The sequence below is a fragment of the Trypanosoma cruzi genome, genomic scaffold (assembly GCF_000209065.1).
Source record: "Trypanosoma cruzi strain CL Brener 1047053517123 genomic scaffold, whole genome shotgun sequence".
Lineage (NCBI taxonomy): Eukaryota > Euglenozoa > Kinetoplastea > Trypanosomatida > Trypanosomatidae > Trypanosoma > Trypanosoma cruzi.
In genome coordinates, this window is record NW_001849559.1 from 75,629 (window position 1) to 93,385 (window position 17,757).

The following is a 17,757-nucleotide window of genomic DNA, read 5'->3' on the forward strand; positions in this document are numbered from 1 at the left end:
AAAGACTACGAAAAAAAATATATGCAAAAATAATTTAAAAAAGAAAAAAAAAGATCTACCTGCAAATAAGGCGTATAAAACAAAAAGAGAGAAAAGAAAAAAGAAGTAAAACGCTGGTAAAGTGGAAAAATAATAATAATAATAATAATAATAAAAGAATAGGAAGAAAAACAAAAAATAAAGGTAGAAGAAAAAAAAAATTTACAAAGAAGAATTAACAAGGGATCATCCACAATTGTCATGCCTCATTGACACACACACACACAAAAAAAAAAAAAATAGAGGAAAAAAAAAAGTTCAGTCAACCACCGAGTGCGCCAACACACTTTTTTGTACGCTGACACACAAGAGATTAAACACATAATTTTTTTGTTTCATTATTATTGTTATTGCTTTCCCTCTTCTGCAAACCAGTCTCTGGTGGCGGCGTTGAACGTGAGGCAGTGTAAAGGGTGAGTGGAGGTTGGCGAATAGAAAGAAAAGACAAAAAAAAAAAACGGCCATACAATACACACATGTTTATAACCATGTGAAAATCCATTGGCCCAAATGGAAGAAAAAAAATGTAAATCATGTCGCACCCCAAGGCCAAGGCGAGAAGGTGCTGGAAGAAGATGAGGAATAAAAAAGCGGGCAAGTAATATCAACAGCGAAGTGAGCCCCATTTCTTCCACGCCAGCTAAGCACAACATGCAAAAACCAATTCGGACCTTATTCTTTCATTTTCTTCGTTGTTGTTTTTCTTATTATTATTATTATTATTATTATTATTATTATTATTATTATTATTGCTTCTTTTTTTTTTTTTTTTCCTTTTTTCCGCGTGTTTTTGTTAAATAACAAAAGTGATAACTAGCGTGAGAGCAATGACAGACCCCTATATAACGACATCAAGACAAATCACTTCACCACACTACAGTTTTCGCGGAGGTACAGCACTACCACCATACCCTACGTAGGTGTTAGAGTTGTCATTATATGGACGTCGTCGTTGGGGGATTCTATTGTTCATTATATGACCTCCTCTTGTGGCTGGACGTGTCCCCAGTGGCTGTGGCAGCGACGTTATTCCAATGCCTGACCGTAATGTTCCTCTATCGCCAACTGAATGGACAAGACCCCCACCGCCCACACTATTAAAGCCGCCCACGTTTCCGTTGCCGCTAATAACAACACCGCCCCCACGCCCCACATGCCGACCGTTGTTGGGTGACGATTGACCCAACCTTTCTGGTATAGTGGAGTGTGTTGGGTGCTGCTCTGCTAAATGGCATATACTCTCACCTATTTCGGGTTTTAAAGGGACGCCATCACCCATTTTAGAAATTGGAACGCTGAGAATGTTTCTCATCTCTTGTTCCTTCAGGAACACATGGTGCTTCATCCATTCTACGGTACAGGAAGAAAAACCATTCTTGTCAGCACTTCCGTCTGGAAGCAAACGCGCATACCCAAATATGACCGGGTACTCTTGCAGCAAAAAAATAATGATCACAGGTCCTCTCTCTAGCGTTGCATAAAAAGCACGTCTATTCGCTGGATTAGTCCAGAAAACACCTTCTTCAACTGATTTCTCCACTTCATCCCTTCGAATTAGGGCGACAAAATAATAGGCACTTGTATTTATAACACCCGCATTCGCTGCAGTTGAAATTTTCAAAAAATTTCCAGATGTCTTGCCATTCATTCTCCTATGATTCCCACCGCGATTGTGGTTGAGTGCCGGTTCGGAAAAGGAAGCAATGTCCGTTCCAGTGACCAATATATCTGGGACAGAAGAGAGTTGTAGTGTCGTTCGCGTGGGAATTTTGTCGCTGAGAGAAGTATAAATAAACAGACGGGGAAAAAACTCCAGCACAGGAGGAACCATCAGAAGTTTTGAAGGGTCCTGAAAAACCACCCAACCCCTTCCGGTGCATTCACCCGAAGGAGCTGTAAAAACATCCGCCTCCGCAACCATGTCAAACGCTTCAAAGTATCGTCCCAGCATCTCTGCCGTTGTGTTTGGTGGAAGATTCGTCACGTAGACACAGACGTTTTCACTTGTCATTGGATGCAAATCACCTGTGGTGGGTTCAGGTATGTACGCCTCGTAGTGGCCATATGGAATCAATTTACAGGCTGTAACGCCATAATCCGCCGCATCAGCCGAAATAGGCACCTCACGAGGGGGCAACTCACTGGGGTCATACAGCACCGACCCCACGGGAAAGCGTTGATAAAGCGCAAGCCTCCCATCCTCAAGGAGTCCCATTTTCTCGCCATTTACGTACACAAACATATAATCGTAATTCATTTGTACTATGGAAAAGGTTTGCAGCTTAGTACCACAATCAATAATTGTTTCCTCTAATTTGTGCGTGTGCACAGGAGAGAAAAGCAAAGAGGTTAAAAAGAAATTTGTTTATTTATTTATATATTACCCTTGAAATAAAACCAGTTTCACACATACGCAATGTTATATATATATATATATATATATATTCCTATTGCTTGTGTTTATATGTATACCGGTCCGTATGTTGTTATTTCTCAATCCTCCTCCAAACGAAGGCCCCTTCTTTCCAGAACAATTTCCACCTCAGAATTAGACGGAAGTCGTGTAACGTGAAGAATGCGAAACAGAACACCATCCTTCTCGATGCAAGCACGTGGGTTTTCCCAAGGCAAAAGCCTTGCAAAATCCCCGGCGCACCACCGCCACAAGAAAGGCACCAACGGTGCAAATCTCATATCTCGCAAAAAAAAAGTTGCGTGCGTGGCAAATGGAACCCCAGCACAAAAATGCGTGAGTCCAATAACACTGTTCGCATACATAAAGGCAAATTGGGCGAAAAACGTCCTCACAGCATCTTCTTCCAAGCCCAATGCGCGCGATAAACGTGAGAACGATAAATTTAATATCTCCGGCATGTCCTCTGTAACTGCCAAACGTTGTTTCACAGGCACCAAGCCAATGCAGCCACTCACAATCACACACCGTTCAGCGTTTGTGTTAACAAGGTTAGAAAAGGAATGCGGCCCCATGGAAACTGGCCCGCAACAACTGCTGCTTCGTACCTGCAGTGTCGCGCGCTGAATAAACTCTCGTGGGGCCGAAAGAACCTCCAGACAAAACGCTTTTTTATCCGAAAGCTCTGCAAAAGCGCACCCGGGTGGTTGAGGGTTGGGGAAAAAATGAGCAAACGCCTCAAAAAAAAAACCAAAGTACCGTATAGACGGAGAAAACACAAGCATAAAAAAAACTTCACGGTTTCTTCCAGACATGTCTTCTACAATTCTTTGCAAGACGCCTGTCACGCAATATTCCACCTCGTCCTCGGTATGCAAAACGTCACTCTCGTAGACATCGCAGCAGTTGTCGCCCCAAAACTTCGCATCAATATTGGAAGGCCTAAAGCTCTTCTCCCATTCAAGGTTTTCATTGTACACGTTAATAAGCTGGTCTACTCGAGGCAAATGGCACATTCTATCAGAAGGAAACGTCAGCGTCGGAAGTCGCAAAAGCAACTCTTTACTCAAGGCCCTTTCTTCCATTGTCTTGTCGCGCAGCTTCACCTTGAAGCGCGCATAACCAGAAGGAGAATAATCGTTATCATCCACAATGACGCGTTCAAGCAACGAAACCCCCAGACACTGATCCCTGAACAGTGGACAGTCCAATACAATGGTCTCAAATTCACCTCCCTCACCGGCACTGTGTGCCCCATACAATCTTTGTGCCTTCTCCAGTGTGGGGCGTACATCCTCCAAAGACAAACCAACGTGAATCCTCGGGTCAAGTCCAATGGACGCCGTCTTGACAAGAATAGCATGCACATGTAACACGGCGGCTATATCAAGAACCTCCTCCGCTGGGCGTTGCCAAAGAAAAGCAAGTGACTGGAGACCTAGGCGGCCACATACATCCTCCACGCGGTAACGTTGGTAGTGGGACAGAATCGCACCCGTAGTTACCCCTTCCACCTCTGCAAATTCCTCCTTGACGGAGTGAAGCAGACGATAAAGGGTCTCGACCTCATCCTCATCATCGCGTTCCTTCGAATAGTGAAGGTCCTGCACCTTCGACTGGCCTGCCCGAATGTATGCTCGACGAAGCGGCAGGCCCATGCAGTGGACTATAGATTCTACCGCTTCATGGCCCACCGTTTGAAAGAAGTAAGAATCAAGCTCGTGCACTTCTTCAGGCCCCTCATCGCCTGTAGGGCAAATGTTTGCCACAACAACAGGGAAATGCCCATATCGCATCGCCAATAGTACCGAAAGAATACTATCTTTTCCACCAGATATGAGGGCAATGGTTTTCATGAGAGTTTTTCGGAATATTATCTTTGCCCCTAACACTCCCCCTTTTGCGCCGTGAATTCAGCGTGAATTTATGAGAACAGCAATTAACAACAGCAACAACAAACGAGGATGAGTTGGAAGGGGAAAAGCACATCAACGGACATCTTTCTGATCGATTTCCAACAATCCATGAACGCACGACCGCACGAAAAAACACCTGGCAGGTATCTCACAAACAAAATGCATGAAAAAGAAAAAGGCTACACATTTATATAAATAAAGAAAAGACAACAACAAAAGTGCAAAAATATCGATAAAATGATAGGCAAAAGCGTAACCAGCACCTGTGAGCCATGCATGCAAACAAACAAACAAAAACTCTCTCTTTATCCCCGCCTTCTTCATTTGGGGTTGGGAAAAGCGGAAGCATCGGGAGTTTTGCCTAAGTATTTCGAAAGTGTATAGGCGGCGATAGACGCAAATAACAGCGCGCGAAGCGTGTTGCAGTGAACCTCCTGAAAGAGAAAGCAACCAACGATAATCAAGCTGGCCCTCCTTTCATCATCTGTGGGACCTCTTCTACGCGGCATAACTTTCTCCGGCTCTTCCTGTCTCTCCCCTTGGCGTCTAGCGCAATCGTGCTCGACGGGAAACACCTCATCGTTGGAAGCCCCCCGACTTGCACATTTATCCACATCAGGAATAGACATTGGCACCACTGTTCCTCGCAAAAAAAAAAAAAAAAAAAAAAAAAAAACAAGAGTGTAAAAAATGTACAATGGTAACGTCAGAAAAATTAAAACAAAAAGCACTCATGAATAACAATAAAGAAACAAGCGCATATATATATATATATATATATATATATATATAAAGTTTAATTAGCCCCCTTTCCTCATCAAGCAGGTTTTAAACACACGCACTCACCGCCGCTCCCAACATTCATCTGTCTTTGTTCTATTCACGCAGTTGTTCAGTTACCTCTTTTTATAATCCTTTTCAGTTTAACTACTACACGCAGCAACTGATGTTGTTGCTTGCGAAACACCGGGTCTGATAGCTCGTTAAGGGCGTACCGCTCAACCACGTCCACATGCTGACAGGCAAATTCAAACGTTGCCCCAATTTCACCTAAAAGTTCGAGGTCGCTCTTCGACAACTCAGTACTGCCTCCGGTGTCCACATTTTTTTCCATGACTGGAGCGCCCCGGAACGACTGGGAGTCACGGTTAGATGAAAAGGCATCTTTACGGTTACCTCTGGACGTGTTGCTGGTAGAACGCTTAGTGACCGGCGAACGACTACGACGTCGCTTTCGGGTGCCAACTGTCGAAGAGATCTCTTCCCCGTACTCGGGCAAAATAGGCAGAAACCGATTTCGTACCTCTGCATAGCCCTCCTGGTAAAACCTTTTCGCATCAAACGTAGTGACAAAAAGACAGTGAATGCCTTGTTGGTCAACTGTAAGTTTCATGGGATAATTCCGAAACGGTGGTTGGCGCAACAAGACATCCTTGTCCAGCGTTTCCCGCTCATCCCCAAGGCCATCGCTTGGGATAAAGCACTTTACAAATTCTCTTTCACCGCCCGGTGGTGGTTTCGCGAGATCAACCACCGGTTGTCCCTTCTCGGCCTCCACACCTCGCTGGGCAAACTTGGCTGGCGCCTTTTCGTCGCTGATAGCCTGGACCTCTTTTACTTCCGGTGGGGATTCGTACCCTGTGGGCGGCTCATGTACCAGTGCTAAAGAGGAGGAAGGCTCCAACGACACAGACTCCTCTGTTACTCGGATCGCATTGTATGTCATGTGGGACGCGTCAACTTCCTTCGCCCACTCGGCGGGGCCCAGCGCATGCATTAGAAGTAGTCTACCCTGTGGTGACGGATCCACCGTGGCTCCTTCTGAGTTAAGCAATACAACGTCTGTATTCGCCTCAGATGTAGCCATGAGGACTGCAGCTGTTTGTGTACCAGAGTCAGTCATGTTACGAAGCCGGTTATTTCGAATTGCATTAGTCCATGCATCGCAAAACTGCTCGGCGATAAATGCCAAATGCCGTTCCATTTCTTGTCCAGCCTCATTTGGAGGAATTGAGGGCTGCCGCAAAAGCAGCTCCCCTCCCCTCATCTCCACATGCAGCACAGAACCCCATTGTTTCTGGAGTACGGTGGCCAAATTCACCTCGCCTCCCATTTGAGATAGTTGCAGTGGCCGAAATCCGTAGTCCTCTGCAATGTTATTTAAGCAAGACAAAGAAATCGGCTCTACATCTGAAGGAGGAATAAGTGCCGCTAATAATAACGCAGAAATGTTCCACTGTGAGCTGTCATTACTGGAATGAGCCACCTGCGGTGGGTACACCAGAAGCCCATCTATACAATCTTGCAACCATAGGACAGTAACCGTGATTGCTGTCGTCGTCTTGGCTGACGTCGATGGCGTTGTCCATGTTGTCCCATCATGTTCTTCTGTCTCGTGGCATCCATTCACAACAGGTAAAATGAGGGACGAGTTCACTGAGTCTGTTGCAAATTCCGTCGCTGTCATGGATTCATTTGTCGTCACAGGTGGCAGCATCGCGACATGAATAGTCCTTTTTTCTTGCTCCTCATTTTCATCAATATTCTTGACTTCCCCTGAGGCCCCACCGTTGTCTTCCTCGCCAGAGTCACTGTCCAGAGAGACGCTGCTTTCCCTCTCAACGTCAATTAAGGCAACTGAAGAAAAATCGGAACCTTCGGAGTCGGAGGAAGACAAAGATGAACTTCTTTCCCCGTCTTCGCGGGACAATCTAGGCTTCTGTAGGGTGCAGGAAAATGAGTTTTCCCCCTCCTCAATAACGTAATGCGTCGCATCCTCGTATTTACTAACTAAATATCCACCATGTTCATTGATCATCATCACAACCGACGATGGGTCTGTAACCTCCGGCGATAGGTAAAAACGGTATTGGGAAAACAGCCGTGCCCGAGAAAAAGAGATGCAGGACGAAACGGCGGTGTGCGGAAAGCGAACGCGGCACTCGGCAATACGCAGGCAACAGGAAAGAGCTCTTAAAAGAGCAAGAGATTGGCAGGGGTAATTCGTCTCGTGCCGCACCTCCACAACCTGAGACCACACCGCCGTATGCCACGCCGCCCGTGACGTCGTCACAACCACGGAAACAGGGTACTCCTCAAGAGTGCAGTTCAGGCAGGACAAACGAAAATTCTCGTGTCCGGGTTCCCGGAGGATGGTTCTTATTTCATCAAATGCGTCCCATCCAAACAAACGCAAAAGAGACGCCGTTTTCTCTGTCTTCCAGGGAGTAACCAAAACTACGGAATTGCCGGTGGCCCTCAGTGTCTTCAAAAAAAAGGATGCGGCGGGGTACGATACCACAGAAACGGCCTTGCCATCAACCACTGCAATGCGCCGCTGGGGCTGTCCCGGCTGTCCCTCCAGATCGGACAACGTCACAGTGCGGAAGGTCAGCAGCACATCCACATCAACAAAAAACTGCACACCGCGCCACGTGGAACGGGTCCCATCCATGCTGCTGGCCATTCGATTTTAGGGTCCTCGCCGCTAAAACATACAAGCAAAAAGAGAAAAAGATAATAAAAAAAAAAAAAAGGCGTTTGGAGTTGATAGTCACGTAAAGAAAGAAGATGTCACGATGCATGCATCTATAAGTGAGCAGTTGGAGCATCCAATTATGTATCCGTTTTCTCTCTTCTTTTAGGTGGAAAAAACATCCGTCAACAATTTTTATTTTTTGTTTTAGAAAGAGAAGTTGACTCCTCACTGTCATTGTCACCTTGAATTTCTCAACTGTACCGAATCCCCAACCTCTGCATTCCCCGCGAAATTACATTTAACTGGAGACAAACCGTTCCACCACTTTTGGTCTGCAATTTGAAACGCTCGTCGTTGGTGTGTATAAGCGCCTTATCACGCAGTACCGGATTCCCGCCAAGTACGACAAGTCGAAGCGCCTCGTAAATGCGAGTGAAAAAGCTCGGACTCCAGTAACATGGCTTCCATGTCTCTACCACCACCTCCTGTTCTTCCATGCTGGGCGGCGGCACAAAGGCGACACCGTATCCCTCCAGATCCTTTCGGCCATATTGGTCAATGGACCACACCTGCAGTGATATCTTGGGCCACCCCTCTATGCTGTTCGTCGTAAAGTGGACATCTAATGGAAAACACCACAAAACACTACCGTCCCCACCACTCTGCATGATATGAGTGCAGCCGGACGTACGACCTTCCACGACGCTCCAGTGCTCCCCTGTGACAATCTCAAAGATGCAAAAGTAGCTCCTCCTTCCAAAATTTTCCCCGGACATCAGATCTCCAATAACGTGAAGCTCAGCCATCTGCCAAACTTAACAATGCAGCGCTCTAAAAAAAAAAAAAAAAAAAGAAGGAGAGAGAGAGAGAATAAGAATAAGAATCGCACACACGCAAACAAAACAAACAAACAAACAAAAAAACATCCAGAAGAGAGAATTCAAACCAACACATCCGCCAGACGCAGTGTATGTGAAACAAATAAAAAAGAAACGATACAAATAAGAACGCACACACACACACACAAAAAAAAAAAAAAAGGCCATACCCAAAAAATCACAAAAAAAAATAAATAAAATATATATTTAAAAAACTGTGTATGCAGTAAAAGGTAAAAACGTTACAACTAGTGGGACTGAACAACATGCATGCTCCAATGCGCCGGCGGAATCACATGTTGAGGCAGTTGTGGGGCCGACGGCGGAACAAAACTCGCACTATGACCTTCCCCACCCAGTACAACCAGTGGAAACAAAGGCTCAGGATCCTCCACCCCTCTAAACCTAAAAGCCGCACCCAATGGTTGTCCATTGAGAGAAAAATGAAGTTCTTTTCGAATCAGACTCAGGTAAACGGTAATATGGGAGCCGCAATGATAAGGGCATCCATATGGAACCCCTGTTTCATCATCAGAGCACGCCACAATTGTACCATCCGAGCGGAATAGATAAGCTGGGCTTTTTTGGTGCGCACCTCGATAATATTTGGTGGTTATCCCAACCGCAAACACGCTTGGCGGTGTATGCGTCGATGAAGGGTGAGCATCAATCCGTACCTCAAAAACAAACTCCCCCTCCGCAATACCGACCGTTCCAAGCGCAAACATTGGAATTTTCGCGCAAGGAACTGCCTTCCCAGTTTGCTCCTTCTCCAGGGCAATCAATTGAAGAAGTCTTGACGCATCCGCCATGCATGTCGTCCCATTTCGAGAAATGAGAATATTCTCACTTCGCTGTGCGTCCCAGCGAAGAACCGGCCACGACACGGAAACTTCCTTTGTTGAAATTTGCTTTTCCCAACCAAGCGAAACTGGAGGTGTTTTAATACGACGATGTGGAGGCAAATATGAATCGGCGTTTTGGCAGTAAAATGTGCCGCGTCTCTCATTATTCTCATCCGCTACAAAAGGTGTCGGTTTGGCCTTTTGCACAACATACCCAACCCCACTTTCGCAGAACCCAGCAAAACGGTGTGAAGGATATTTGGCTGCTCCACTATCATCTGTTCTCCGCGTGTTCTCGACACCTTCAACAGAGTTTCGATGGGATATAATAGCTCCTTTGACCAGTGCGCTCATATAATTTCGACTAATGCCGTCGGTAACATTTTCGGGAAGCAGAGAAAGAGGCAACGGCGGTGTGTGGAGAATACGTCGGTAATAATGTGTCACACTCGTTTTGGTGTTGAAGGAGGAACAAAGTTTTTTGATGCGAGCCAAACGTTTCTCGTACGTCACAATTGAAAAAGCCTCTGGTTCATTCACGTTGGAATTGTAAACTTGAATCTGTGATTCCCCAGACAGTATTTTTGATTGTGGCTTCGTCTTTATGAACGCCTGATACAGTTCTATTAATTCCTTCATGGCTGTCAAACTCTCCTTGTACTTTGCCTCGCACGCCTCAGCAAAGATGGTTGCCTCCCTTGGAGACGGTTTCTGTGCCAACGGTTTCGGAGGACTGGGAGAGGAAACAAATGTTTGGGGCGAGATGGGCGACACACCGACGCCAGGCATACCTTCCTCATGTGTCTGTGGCTGCAGCACCGCTTGTTGTTCTCTTTGTTGATGATGGTGATGGAATCCCCTTTCTTTTCCTTCCTTCTGCGGCGTTGATTTATCAGCCTGAGAAATTTTCTGACCAGTGATGCCAAAGGAACCCAAAATCAGCTGCCGCTCACGTGTGAAGGAGTCTGAAGGCTCGAAACGCAGCTGGGCGTGTGCGTCAGAAGGTATCTGAATAAATTGATGACGTGCATCTAGCGCACGCTCCAAGTTGTCGCGGTCTCGCTGAGTCAAACGCCGCTCCATCTCTAGCTGATGTCGCTGCGTTTCAAGCAGACACCGCGGGGACAAATGACTTTGGGCAGCCTCTAAAGACAAAGGTTTTGGAGCATTTTTCGCCAGCAGACCAATTCTGGACGCACCCGATGATAACTTTGAAGTTGCAACTTCCACCTTACCAGACGGCGGTTCGTAGATGTTAGTGTACACACCATTCGCAGGGCTGTTGAATGTCGATAAATTCCTTACGTTTGGAGAACTCTCACGCAAGAGCTTCTCCAGCGGAGTCACCACATCATCGTCCATATTGCTGCCAATCCGTGTGTTTCGCAAAAACAACTCATTGTGGTCATCCATATTATCTAACACAGGGCTATAGGGCTTCGGTTTAACCGGCGGAGTAGTGTACCTCTGATCTCCCTCCATGTCCACTTCGCCAAAACACAGCGTATCAAGATCCAACTGAACTGCATTCAAAAGCAAATCACGGCCATTCACCTCTTCTTCTTCAAGGGAGCAACGAGCAACGTGTTCCTCCTCCACAAGAAAAGCCGCAGCGTTGCGCTCGAGTTCCATTAACTCACGCCGCAAAAAAACAGAGTGCGTCTCCTCAGCAGTCGGCATAAGATCGTCCTTGTCATTGTATTCGCGCTGTGTTGAAAACAAATAGCGCCCAACAGATCGGCTTGTGGGCGGGATAGACACACTCTCTTCGCCGTTCATCAAGCTCAGCAGTGCTTCCGTTTCTGTAGGCACTGGCTCATTCTCCCCTGAGAATAATGAGTGGCTTTTCCCCCGTTGCGTGTAGTCTATAGGAGTCTTGTTTTCACACATCGGCGCGGGTGATGACGGAGACTGTGTTGTGGGTACAAAATAATTCTGGAAAAAAGCGACTGTCTGCGGCTTGTGTAAGACCATGGCGTGTGGAAAAGCAGAAACACCGCTGCCTGCGCACTCTTTTGGGTCATCCTTCCGTTTCATTGCCCCCCAAGCGGTGCCAGGGTCTTTTCCCAATTTCTGGATTCCCTTTTCCTCTTCCGCTTCTTCATGTGCCATCCCAGTGCCGGGGTCCAATGCCTTCATTGTCCCCACGGCCTCTCGAACGCGTTCCTGCCTTTCCGTTTTCCCACCGTCAGGAGGATGGTCAAACTGTTGAAACGTCGTATCGGCCACAGTCGATGTTTCATACGTTTTATTCTTGGCATCGTTCAGATGAATAAACAACGATTCTTCCTTTTTCGGTTCATAATTCGCTTTCCAGCCGAACCCTTGCAAAGTGGATGCAGCACCACGTGGCACGCACAAAAATTCCTTCTCTTCTCTGCCTACCAGACGTTCATATTCGCAGCCACCCTCCTCCTCCTCCTCCTCCTCCTCCTCCATTTCTGAAAGGGCCAACTTGCCAAAATTCATGCTCACTGCATGCCTGGAAGCCGTCTCATCTTTAGTAGGAGGAAATGTGGATGTGGCTGGGGTTGAGTCAAATCCAACGGGAGGATTTTCCATGCTTCTAAAAAAAAAAAAAACTCAAGGCGTTTTGCAGAGCCTTCTACTACAGTTGGAGCAGCATGAGGGCCAAAGGTCAAAGGCATTAAAAAAAGGATTAAAAAAAAATACAAACCACAATTTTTGTCTTTCCAAACGTCAACCCGCAAAAAGACAAACGTTGAAGAACGAAGAACACAAAAGTAGATGACATGATGCCATAAACAGGTTTTGCGATTCGCTGAGGCTTCCTGTTGGCGTGGCACCTAAACAATAAGGCACCACTGAAATTAGGCATTAAAGCCTTCAAAGAGACAACGGTTTTATTTTCGCTTCATGCAACTCCAAAATAAAGGGGAAAAAAGCCTCCGTCACCCACATCCCCCTTCCCCCTCAATACATCGGCTTTATTGCATCTAAAACCAAAAGATGACTCACCCAAGTAGGGATTATTCAATCACACAACGGGTGACCGGCCATACACCCAGCTGTTTGCTTTCATCGCCTTTTGAGGGGCCATTGAGATATCAATTGCGTGGGTAATGAGGATGCGGAAGCCGCACATTTTATGGAAAACCCCCATGGCCACAAGAGATGGAACGAATATCATTGGGGATATTTCTTGTGCTCCCCCTCTCCCCGGGAGCAACTGGGAGAATTTATTCAAAAACTTCCGCCCAACATACGGCAGTATGCAGGCGAGAACGCGTCCTCGAGTCCCAAGAGGAAAATATCCGCCATACCACAATCCCACCGCCTGTTGCAAAACCCACGGGGAAAGAACAGAAGAATAAGATGAAATGACGTCGTCTCTCAGCTCCTCATGCTGTGGGATTCCAAAATATTTGCATCAGCGAAAGGCCACGTGCCTCGCGTCATTGAATTCGAGGAACCTCCCACAAAGCCATTGAAGCCATAGCACAAAAAAAGAATAAAGCGGAGTGGGGAGGAGAACCAAAAAAAAAAAAAACTGAAGTAATTTCACCGTCCCGCCCTCGAAGTTCTAAATATTCTGAAAAAACACAACCCAAAAAACGCAAACCAATTAGCTATAAAATTGTGGTGAGAAGGGATTCAAAAAAAAAAAAAAAATATCACACACACAAAATCTCACGCTTCCCGCAATTTTCTCAACAACAAAACAACACACATAAACACATGCACACACACGGACACACAACACAACACAAAGCAAAAAAAAAAAAAAAAACACTCATTATTGGAGGTGCATTCTTTCGGTGAATATTTGGGTGCCAAAACCCGACAAAAGCACTTATGTGACTGCAATAATATGAAACCAATGCTATACTTCTCAAGTTCTTCACTTCTTTACTTGCCGCAGCACCGATTTCTAACTAACAGGAGAGTTTTTTTTCCTTTCCGCCTCAAAATCCATGATGCAGGAATGCCTGACAAGAATAGATCTACAGGCCGCGATGTTAGTGGGGTTATTGTATTCGCCATCGGACGTCAACAACGAGCCCACGGCCAAAACAATTTCTTTAGCTTCATTCGGAAGGTCAACCTGCACCTTGTACATGTTCAACTGACTTGTCAAATTAACGCAACTAGTAAAAACATTTTCTCGACGACAGAATGGGCATTCATCGTCCATCATACTACGCATTTCTTGAACGCAATCTACATGGAAACAGTGTTTACAAGGTGTCTCCAAAACAGGCGTTCCATTGGCCAGTAGCTGTAGACAAATAGCGCATTGATCGTCATCACTACCGCCATTCCTTCGAGAGGGATCGTACTGATTACAGCTCTCAATTTTCACCGCCAAACGCCAGGCAGCAGGTGGATTATATTCTTCCTTATCAGCTATCCACACAATGGGCCGCGCTCCCCAAGGTAAAATGGAGACGGTGAATTTAACCACATTGCCCTCACTTGAAAATGAGTGCAACTGAACATCCGCATCAGGACCCACCCGAAATGTTCTAGAGTGATCCCCAAGAAACTGTGATAATCTCAAGACCGCGTCACGATAAAAATATACGGCACAAGCCACACACATATCAAAGCCGACGCGATTTGCTAAATTCCGAAAATGTACAGCACTGCGAACACCTGCTTTATCCATGTCGTCATAAAGCATTGCTTGGTATGCTACCTGAATATTGGAGATACAACATGTATCACATCTGTATCCACCACGAACATAACCAACATCCGGTATGGGCAGCGGATTTCCCAGACGCATACGGACCACCCCATTTTGCAAGGGAAATGTTAGTCGCTGCGGGAGGTCGTTCACGTATTGCCTCACCTCGTTGAGTGGAACCTCGGGAACTAAAGCCACTTCAGTCGATTTATTCTCCAGCATCGGGCATTTCGGAGCTGTGCCAGCCAAGTTGGGGTTCATCCCCATGCACTGATGTCTCTGCGCTGAAAGGCAGAATAAATACTCATGAAAAAGATCCCTCGGCTTTTCCGGGTATCCCAACACAAGGTGAAACACTTCTTCACATGTCCCAAGAAGAGGGTCGGCATATCTCGTACCAAAAGAACGCACTGCCTCCATGAAAAAATCCAGGTACCCTATCCACTGTTCCTCCGCCCCCCCACTTTCTTCCAACTTCGCCAGTACGCATCTGGCAGAACAAAGCAATACTCTTTTAAATAAAAACTCGTCAACTGTTTGAGATTCCTCTCTCATGTTACGTATCTTTCGCCAAAGGGATGCCGAATCATGCTTTGCCTTATTGATATCCATTGCACGAATTAAATCCTCCACAGCGGAGTCCATGGCTCGCGAAATCCACACAGAAACAACTCTCGGTCTGCGTTGGCACTGTATGGAGGAAGCAATCTCGCTGGGCTCCTTGGCTTTGGAGTGGCACAGGCATATTCGCAGGTAAACCAGTGAAACAAACAAACAAAGCAAAAAGTCAACGTAAAATAAAAAAAAAAGGATATCTTCATTCGGTCAATTTAAAAAAATAAAAATAAAGCTAAAAATACAAATAGAAATCACCCGGTGCCGTAGTAAACAACCTCAACACTGAAAAAAAAAACAAATGATCGCATTTTTTCCGCCTTTTTTTTTCAAACCAAAAAGTACAAACTCTCAGCCGGCTGTGCGCACATGTATATGCATATATACACGCACCATCACCACTGTCCTCCATGGATTTGTAGAAAAGAAATAGACTCGGCATTAGCCCTGACGTCCGCTGCATGGGCGATTTAAGGTGACAGGGCCTCACGGCACACCCCAGAGGCGGCAATATTTTGTTGCTGTTGGATGGAGATCATGGCACCCAAAACACCTTCTCCTATATCCCCCGTATCACAGCACAATGTTGAAACACATCCACACCTTTAACTCCCACGTATTCCACGGTTAATTAAAGAGATGCAACGTGTCAAATAAAAACGCATGACAGACGATGTTGCATGTGAGATTCTCCATATAGCCATATAAATCCCAATGTTATTCTTAGTTCCGATCGTAGCGCCACCAATGTATTCGTTCCTTTACGGGCAACTCACGCAGCTGCTCGTACTCCCGTTGCGAGAGTTCCACCAATTTATGGTGGGTGTAATCCCTGTCATCAACACAACGGCCCCATAACCCTATACGGGCTGAAGGAACGGCATTGAAGTTGATGGTCACACTTGTAATGCCGCATTTGGTGCAAAAGCGATAGCGCCGCTCCCGGTCCAAATCATTGCGGATATGCTTCTGGTTTTCAAGCCGAAATATGTCCTTGACGCGCTTGTTCAGGGCAAAGTTGGTGGCGGTGGTGGCGCGGTTTAGCGCCCCAAATTTCGTGAAGGAAAACTGCGATCCAGGGCCAAAAACGTTGCTCCGCGACATTCCCCCGCCCCGTCCAGAAGAGAGTCCCTTCGCAAATTAATCAAAACACCGCCACACACAAACAAAAACGCACCAACATGAAAGCAAAAGAAGAAAAGCAAAAATAAAAATAAAAGAATTCAACAAAAAGCTCCCAGTTGTTTCGGTTCCATATCAGCAACCGCAACTCCCAAAGGAATGCCCACGCACGCAATAAATGAAAATAACAACAAAAAACTAAGCTACGGAAAGGGCGGAGAATCCATCTCGCGAGGCGTCCCGAGAAATTGCTTTCTCTCCGTCCCCGGCATGCCCACGAGAAGTCGCCCAACACATAAATGCATTCTCTGCAGTGCATGTCTTCCTTCCTCGACTGTTTCATGCAACTGTTGAGCGGCCAACTTTACATCCTGCAAAAGAAGACGATACTTCTCCGAGTTTAATTGCCCAATTCCCTTTCCTTGCTCAATCGCATCCTTCACCCGATGAATGGAATGCTCCTGGATGCGGTACGTGCCAAGCGTCGAGGTGTTAAAAAGAAGGGCAGCAAGAACAGCCGCATCCCCTCCTACGTTTTCAGCAACACGCTCCAAATCCGCGCTCGGTTGAAACGGAAATAGGAACGACATCTATTTTTTTTTTTCTTTTTTTTTTGGCTAAACGCCTGCAATTCGACTCAATGCCTCACTCTCACACAACTCGATCGCTATTTTTCCTTCGCGCATATTAAAAACAGCAACACTATAATTCAGAGCGTAAAAAAAAATAAAAAATAAAAAAAAAATTAAGGAATGGAGTCAATGAGAAGGCAGCAGTGAAAGGAACTTAAACAAGTTTTACCTCCTCCTCTCCTTCCGTCACTCTCTCATTCATTTACACTTTATACGACCAATCAGAGACCTCACAATATCATGCCCTTCTTTTTGAACCGTTTTGAAGACTTTGTGGCCTTCACACGAGCCGCCTCTCTCGCAGCCTTCTTCGCCATAATTTGTTTTGTCTTGCGGTTCAGCCGCACGTTTCGCTTAAGTCGCCTTGCCACGACCTGCTCCAACTCGGGGTTCTCTGCAATCCATTCGTCTGCAAATGACTTGAGACGGCGTCTCTTGTTTCGCCCCGTGCCGGCAAAAAAGCCAAACTCCACAAACTCACTCTGCTCCGTGCTGCTCTTCTTCGGCGCCTGGTGCTTCAGCTCCGGGTTGATGAAGTTGCGGAACTGCAACAGCTCCAGCTCCCGTCGCTCCTCCGCGCCAAGATTTACTTTCTTCATGCCGTACCACTGAGACAGAGTTGCCGCACGCTCCTTCCGCTCCTTCCGAATCGCATCTTTCTGCTCTTTGCGCCCCTTCACCGAATTGCTGTCGCTAAAGAAGGTTGGGGACGTTGTCACCGCCTTTGCCATTATGGCCTTCACCGAAGAGGAAGCCATCAGAGAAGCTTTCTTCTTTCCTTACTTCAATTCCCACAAACAAAGACGTAAAGGAGAGAAACGGCACAAATGGGCAATTAAAACAGACAGCAAGGCAAGAAAAAAAAAAAAAAAAAAAAAGTAAAAAAAAAAAGAAGGAGCGGGGGTGAAGAAGCACAACCAAAAAGAGTACAGTGAAACCATCCGCGCAAATAAAGCAAAAAAGTACTTTCCATGACAAATGCGATTAAAGGGGGAACACCACATATCTCTGGAGGCAACAACATCAAAAAACATTCAAGGGAAAAAGGAAAGAGAGAAAGAAAGAGAGAACACAAAATAAACAAAAATTTGACAACAACAACAACAAAAAGACGCTTCTGCCTTTCACCCCTTTCTTTCCTTCTCTCTCTATTCCCGATCCTCCTTTC

General features: G+C 46.1%; 9 protein-coding genes across 9 annotated transcripts, besides 27 other annotated features; all 9 read right to left on the bottom strand.

Annotated features, from left to right (window-relative positions):
* Positions 1-128: part of a sequence feature (A-rich) that runs on past the window's edge.
* Positions 1-178: part of a sequence feature (heterozygous, Esmeraldo-like haplotype) that runs on past the window's edge.
* Positions 129-154: a microsatellite.
* Positions 155-200: a sequence feature (A-rich).
* Positions 179-213: a sequence feature (haploid, Esmeraldo-like haplotype).
* Positions 214-391: a sequence feature (areas merged during assembly that could not be assigned to a particular haplotype. This can correspond to areas where the two haplotypes were merged or to regions with more than two copies in the genome that were merged during assembly.).
* Positions 392-713: a sequence feature (areas merged during assembly that could not be assigned to a particular haplotype. This can correspond to areas where the two haplotypes were merged or to regions with more than two copies in the genome that were merged during assembly.).
* Positions 714-14,427: a sequence feature (heterozygous, Esmeraldo-like haplotype).
* Positions 744-790: a microsatellite.
* Positions 793-819: a microsatellite.
* Tc00.1047053507093.63 (hypothetical protein, conserved) lies at positions 914-2,296 on the bottom strand (the record flags this gene model as incomplete). Its single annotated transcript, XM_815468.1, has 1 exon — positions 914-2,296. The coding sequence occupies one exon, from the start codon at positions 2,294-2,296 to the stop codon at positions 914-916; it is 1,383 nt and encodes a 460-aa protein (XP_820561.1).
* Positions 2,460-2,484: a microsatellite.
* On the bottom strand, positions 2,533-4,308 carry Tc00.1047053507093.66 (hypothetical protein, conserved; the record flags this gene model as incomplete). The annotated part of the gene is made up of 1 exon (XM_815469.1): positions 2,533-4,308. The coding sequence occupies one exon, from the start codon at positions 4,306-4,308 to the stop codon at positions 2,533-2,535; it is 1,776 nt and encodes a 591-aa protein (XP_820562.1).
* Positions 4,689-4,997, bottom strand: Tc00.1047053507093.69 (hypothetical protein, conserved; the record flags this gene model as incomplete). Its single annotated transcript, XM_815470.1, has 1 exon — positions 4,689-4,997. One exon carries the CDS (start codon positions 4,995-4,997, stop codon positions 4,689-4,691), a length of 309 nt encoding a protein of 102 aa, XP_820563.1.
* Positions 5,017-5,044: a microsatellite.
* Positions 5,128-5,160: a microsatellite.
* Tc00.1047053507093.72 (hypothetical protein, conserved) lies at positions 5,261-7,834 on the bottom strand (the record flags this gene model as incomplete). Its single annotated transcript, XM_815434.1, has 1 exon — positions 5,261-7,834. The coding sequence occupies one exon, from the start codon at positions 7,832-7,834 to the stop codon at positions 5,261-5,263; it is 2,574 nt and encodes an 857-aa protein (XP_820527.1).
* Positions 7,858-7,903: a sequence feature (A-rich).
* On the bottom strand, positions 8,098-8,652 carry Tc00.1047053507093.75 (hypothetical protein, conserved; the record flags this gene model as incomplete). Its single annotated transcript, XM_815436.1, has 1 exon — positions 8,098-8,652. The coding sequence occupies one exon, from the start codon at positions 8,650-8,652 to the stop codon at positions 8,098-8,100; it is 555 nt and encodes a 184-aa protein (XP_820529.1).
* Positions 8,680-8,729: a sequence feature (A-rich).
* Positions 8,741-8,771: a microsatellite.
* Positions 8,907-8,939: a sequence feature (AT_rich).
* Positions 8,973-12,131, bottom strand: Tc00.1047053507093.80 (hypothetical protein, conserved; the record flags this gene model as incomplete). The annotated part of the gene is made up of 1 exon (XM_815445.1): positions 8,973-12,131. One exon carries the CDS (start codon positions 12,129-12,131, stop codon positions 8,973-8,975), a length of 3,159 nt encoding a protein of 1,052 aa, XP_820538.1.
* Positions 11,978-12,006: a microsatellite.
* Positions 13,255-13,299: a microsatellite.
* Tc00.1047053507093.90 (hypothetical protein, conserved) lies at positions 13,462-14,865 on the bottom strand (the record flags this gene model as incomplete). The annotated part of the gene is made up of 1 exon (XM_815447.1): positions 13,462-14,865. The coding sequence occupies one exon, from the start codon at positions 14,863-14,865 to the stop codon at positions 13,462-13,464; it is 1,404 nt and encodes a 467-aa protein (XP_820540.1).
* Positions 14,428-17,459: a sequence feature (areas merged during assembly that could not be assigned to a particular haplotype. This can correspond to areas where the two haplotypes were merged or to regions with more than two copies in the genome that were merged during assembly.).
* Positions 15,055-15,090: a microsatellite.
* Positions 15,559-15,939, bottom strand: Tc00.1047053507093.100 (hypothetical protein, conserved; the record flags this gene model as incomplete). The annotated part of the gene is made up of 1 exon (XM_815448.1): positions 15,559-15,939. One exon carries the CDS (start codon positions 15,937-15,939, stop codon positions 15,559-15,561), a length of 381 nt encoding a protein of 126 aa, XP_820541.1.
* Positions 15,995-16,054: a sequence feature (A-rich).
* Positions 16,675-16,706: a sequence feature (AT_rich).
* Tc00.1047053507093.120 (hypothetical protein, conserved) lies at positions 16,820-17,347 on the bottom strand (the record flags this gene model as incomplete). The annotated part of the gene is made up of 1 exon (XM_815449.1): positions 16,820-17,347. The coding sequence occupies one exon, from the start codon at positions 17,345-17,347 to the stop codon at positions 16,820-16,822; it is 528 nt and encodes a 175-aa protein (XP_820542.1).
* Positions 17,444-17,483: a microsatellite.
* Positions 17,460-17,469: a sequence feature (areas merged during assembly that could not be assigned to a particular haplotype. This can correspond to areas where the two haplotypes were merged or to regions with more than two copies in the genome that were merged during assembly.).
* Positions 17,470-17,757: part of a sequence feature (areas merged during assembly that could not be assigned to a particular haplotype. This can correspond to areas where the two haplotypes were merged or to regions with more than two copies in the genome that were merged during assembly.) that runs on past the window's edge.
* Positions 17,626-17,659: a sequence feature (GA-rich).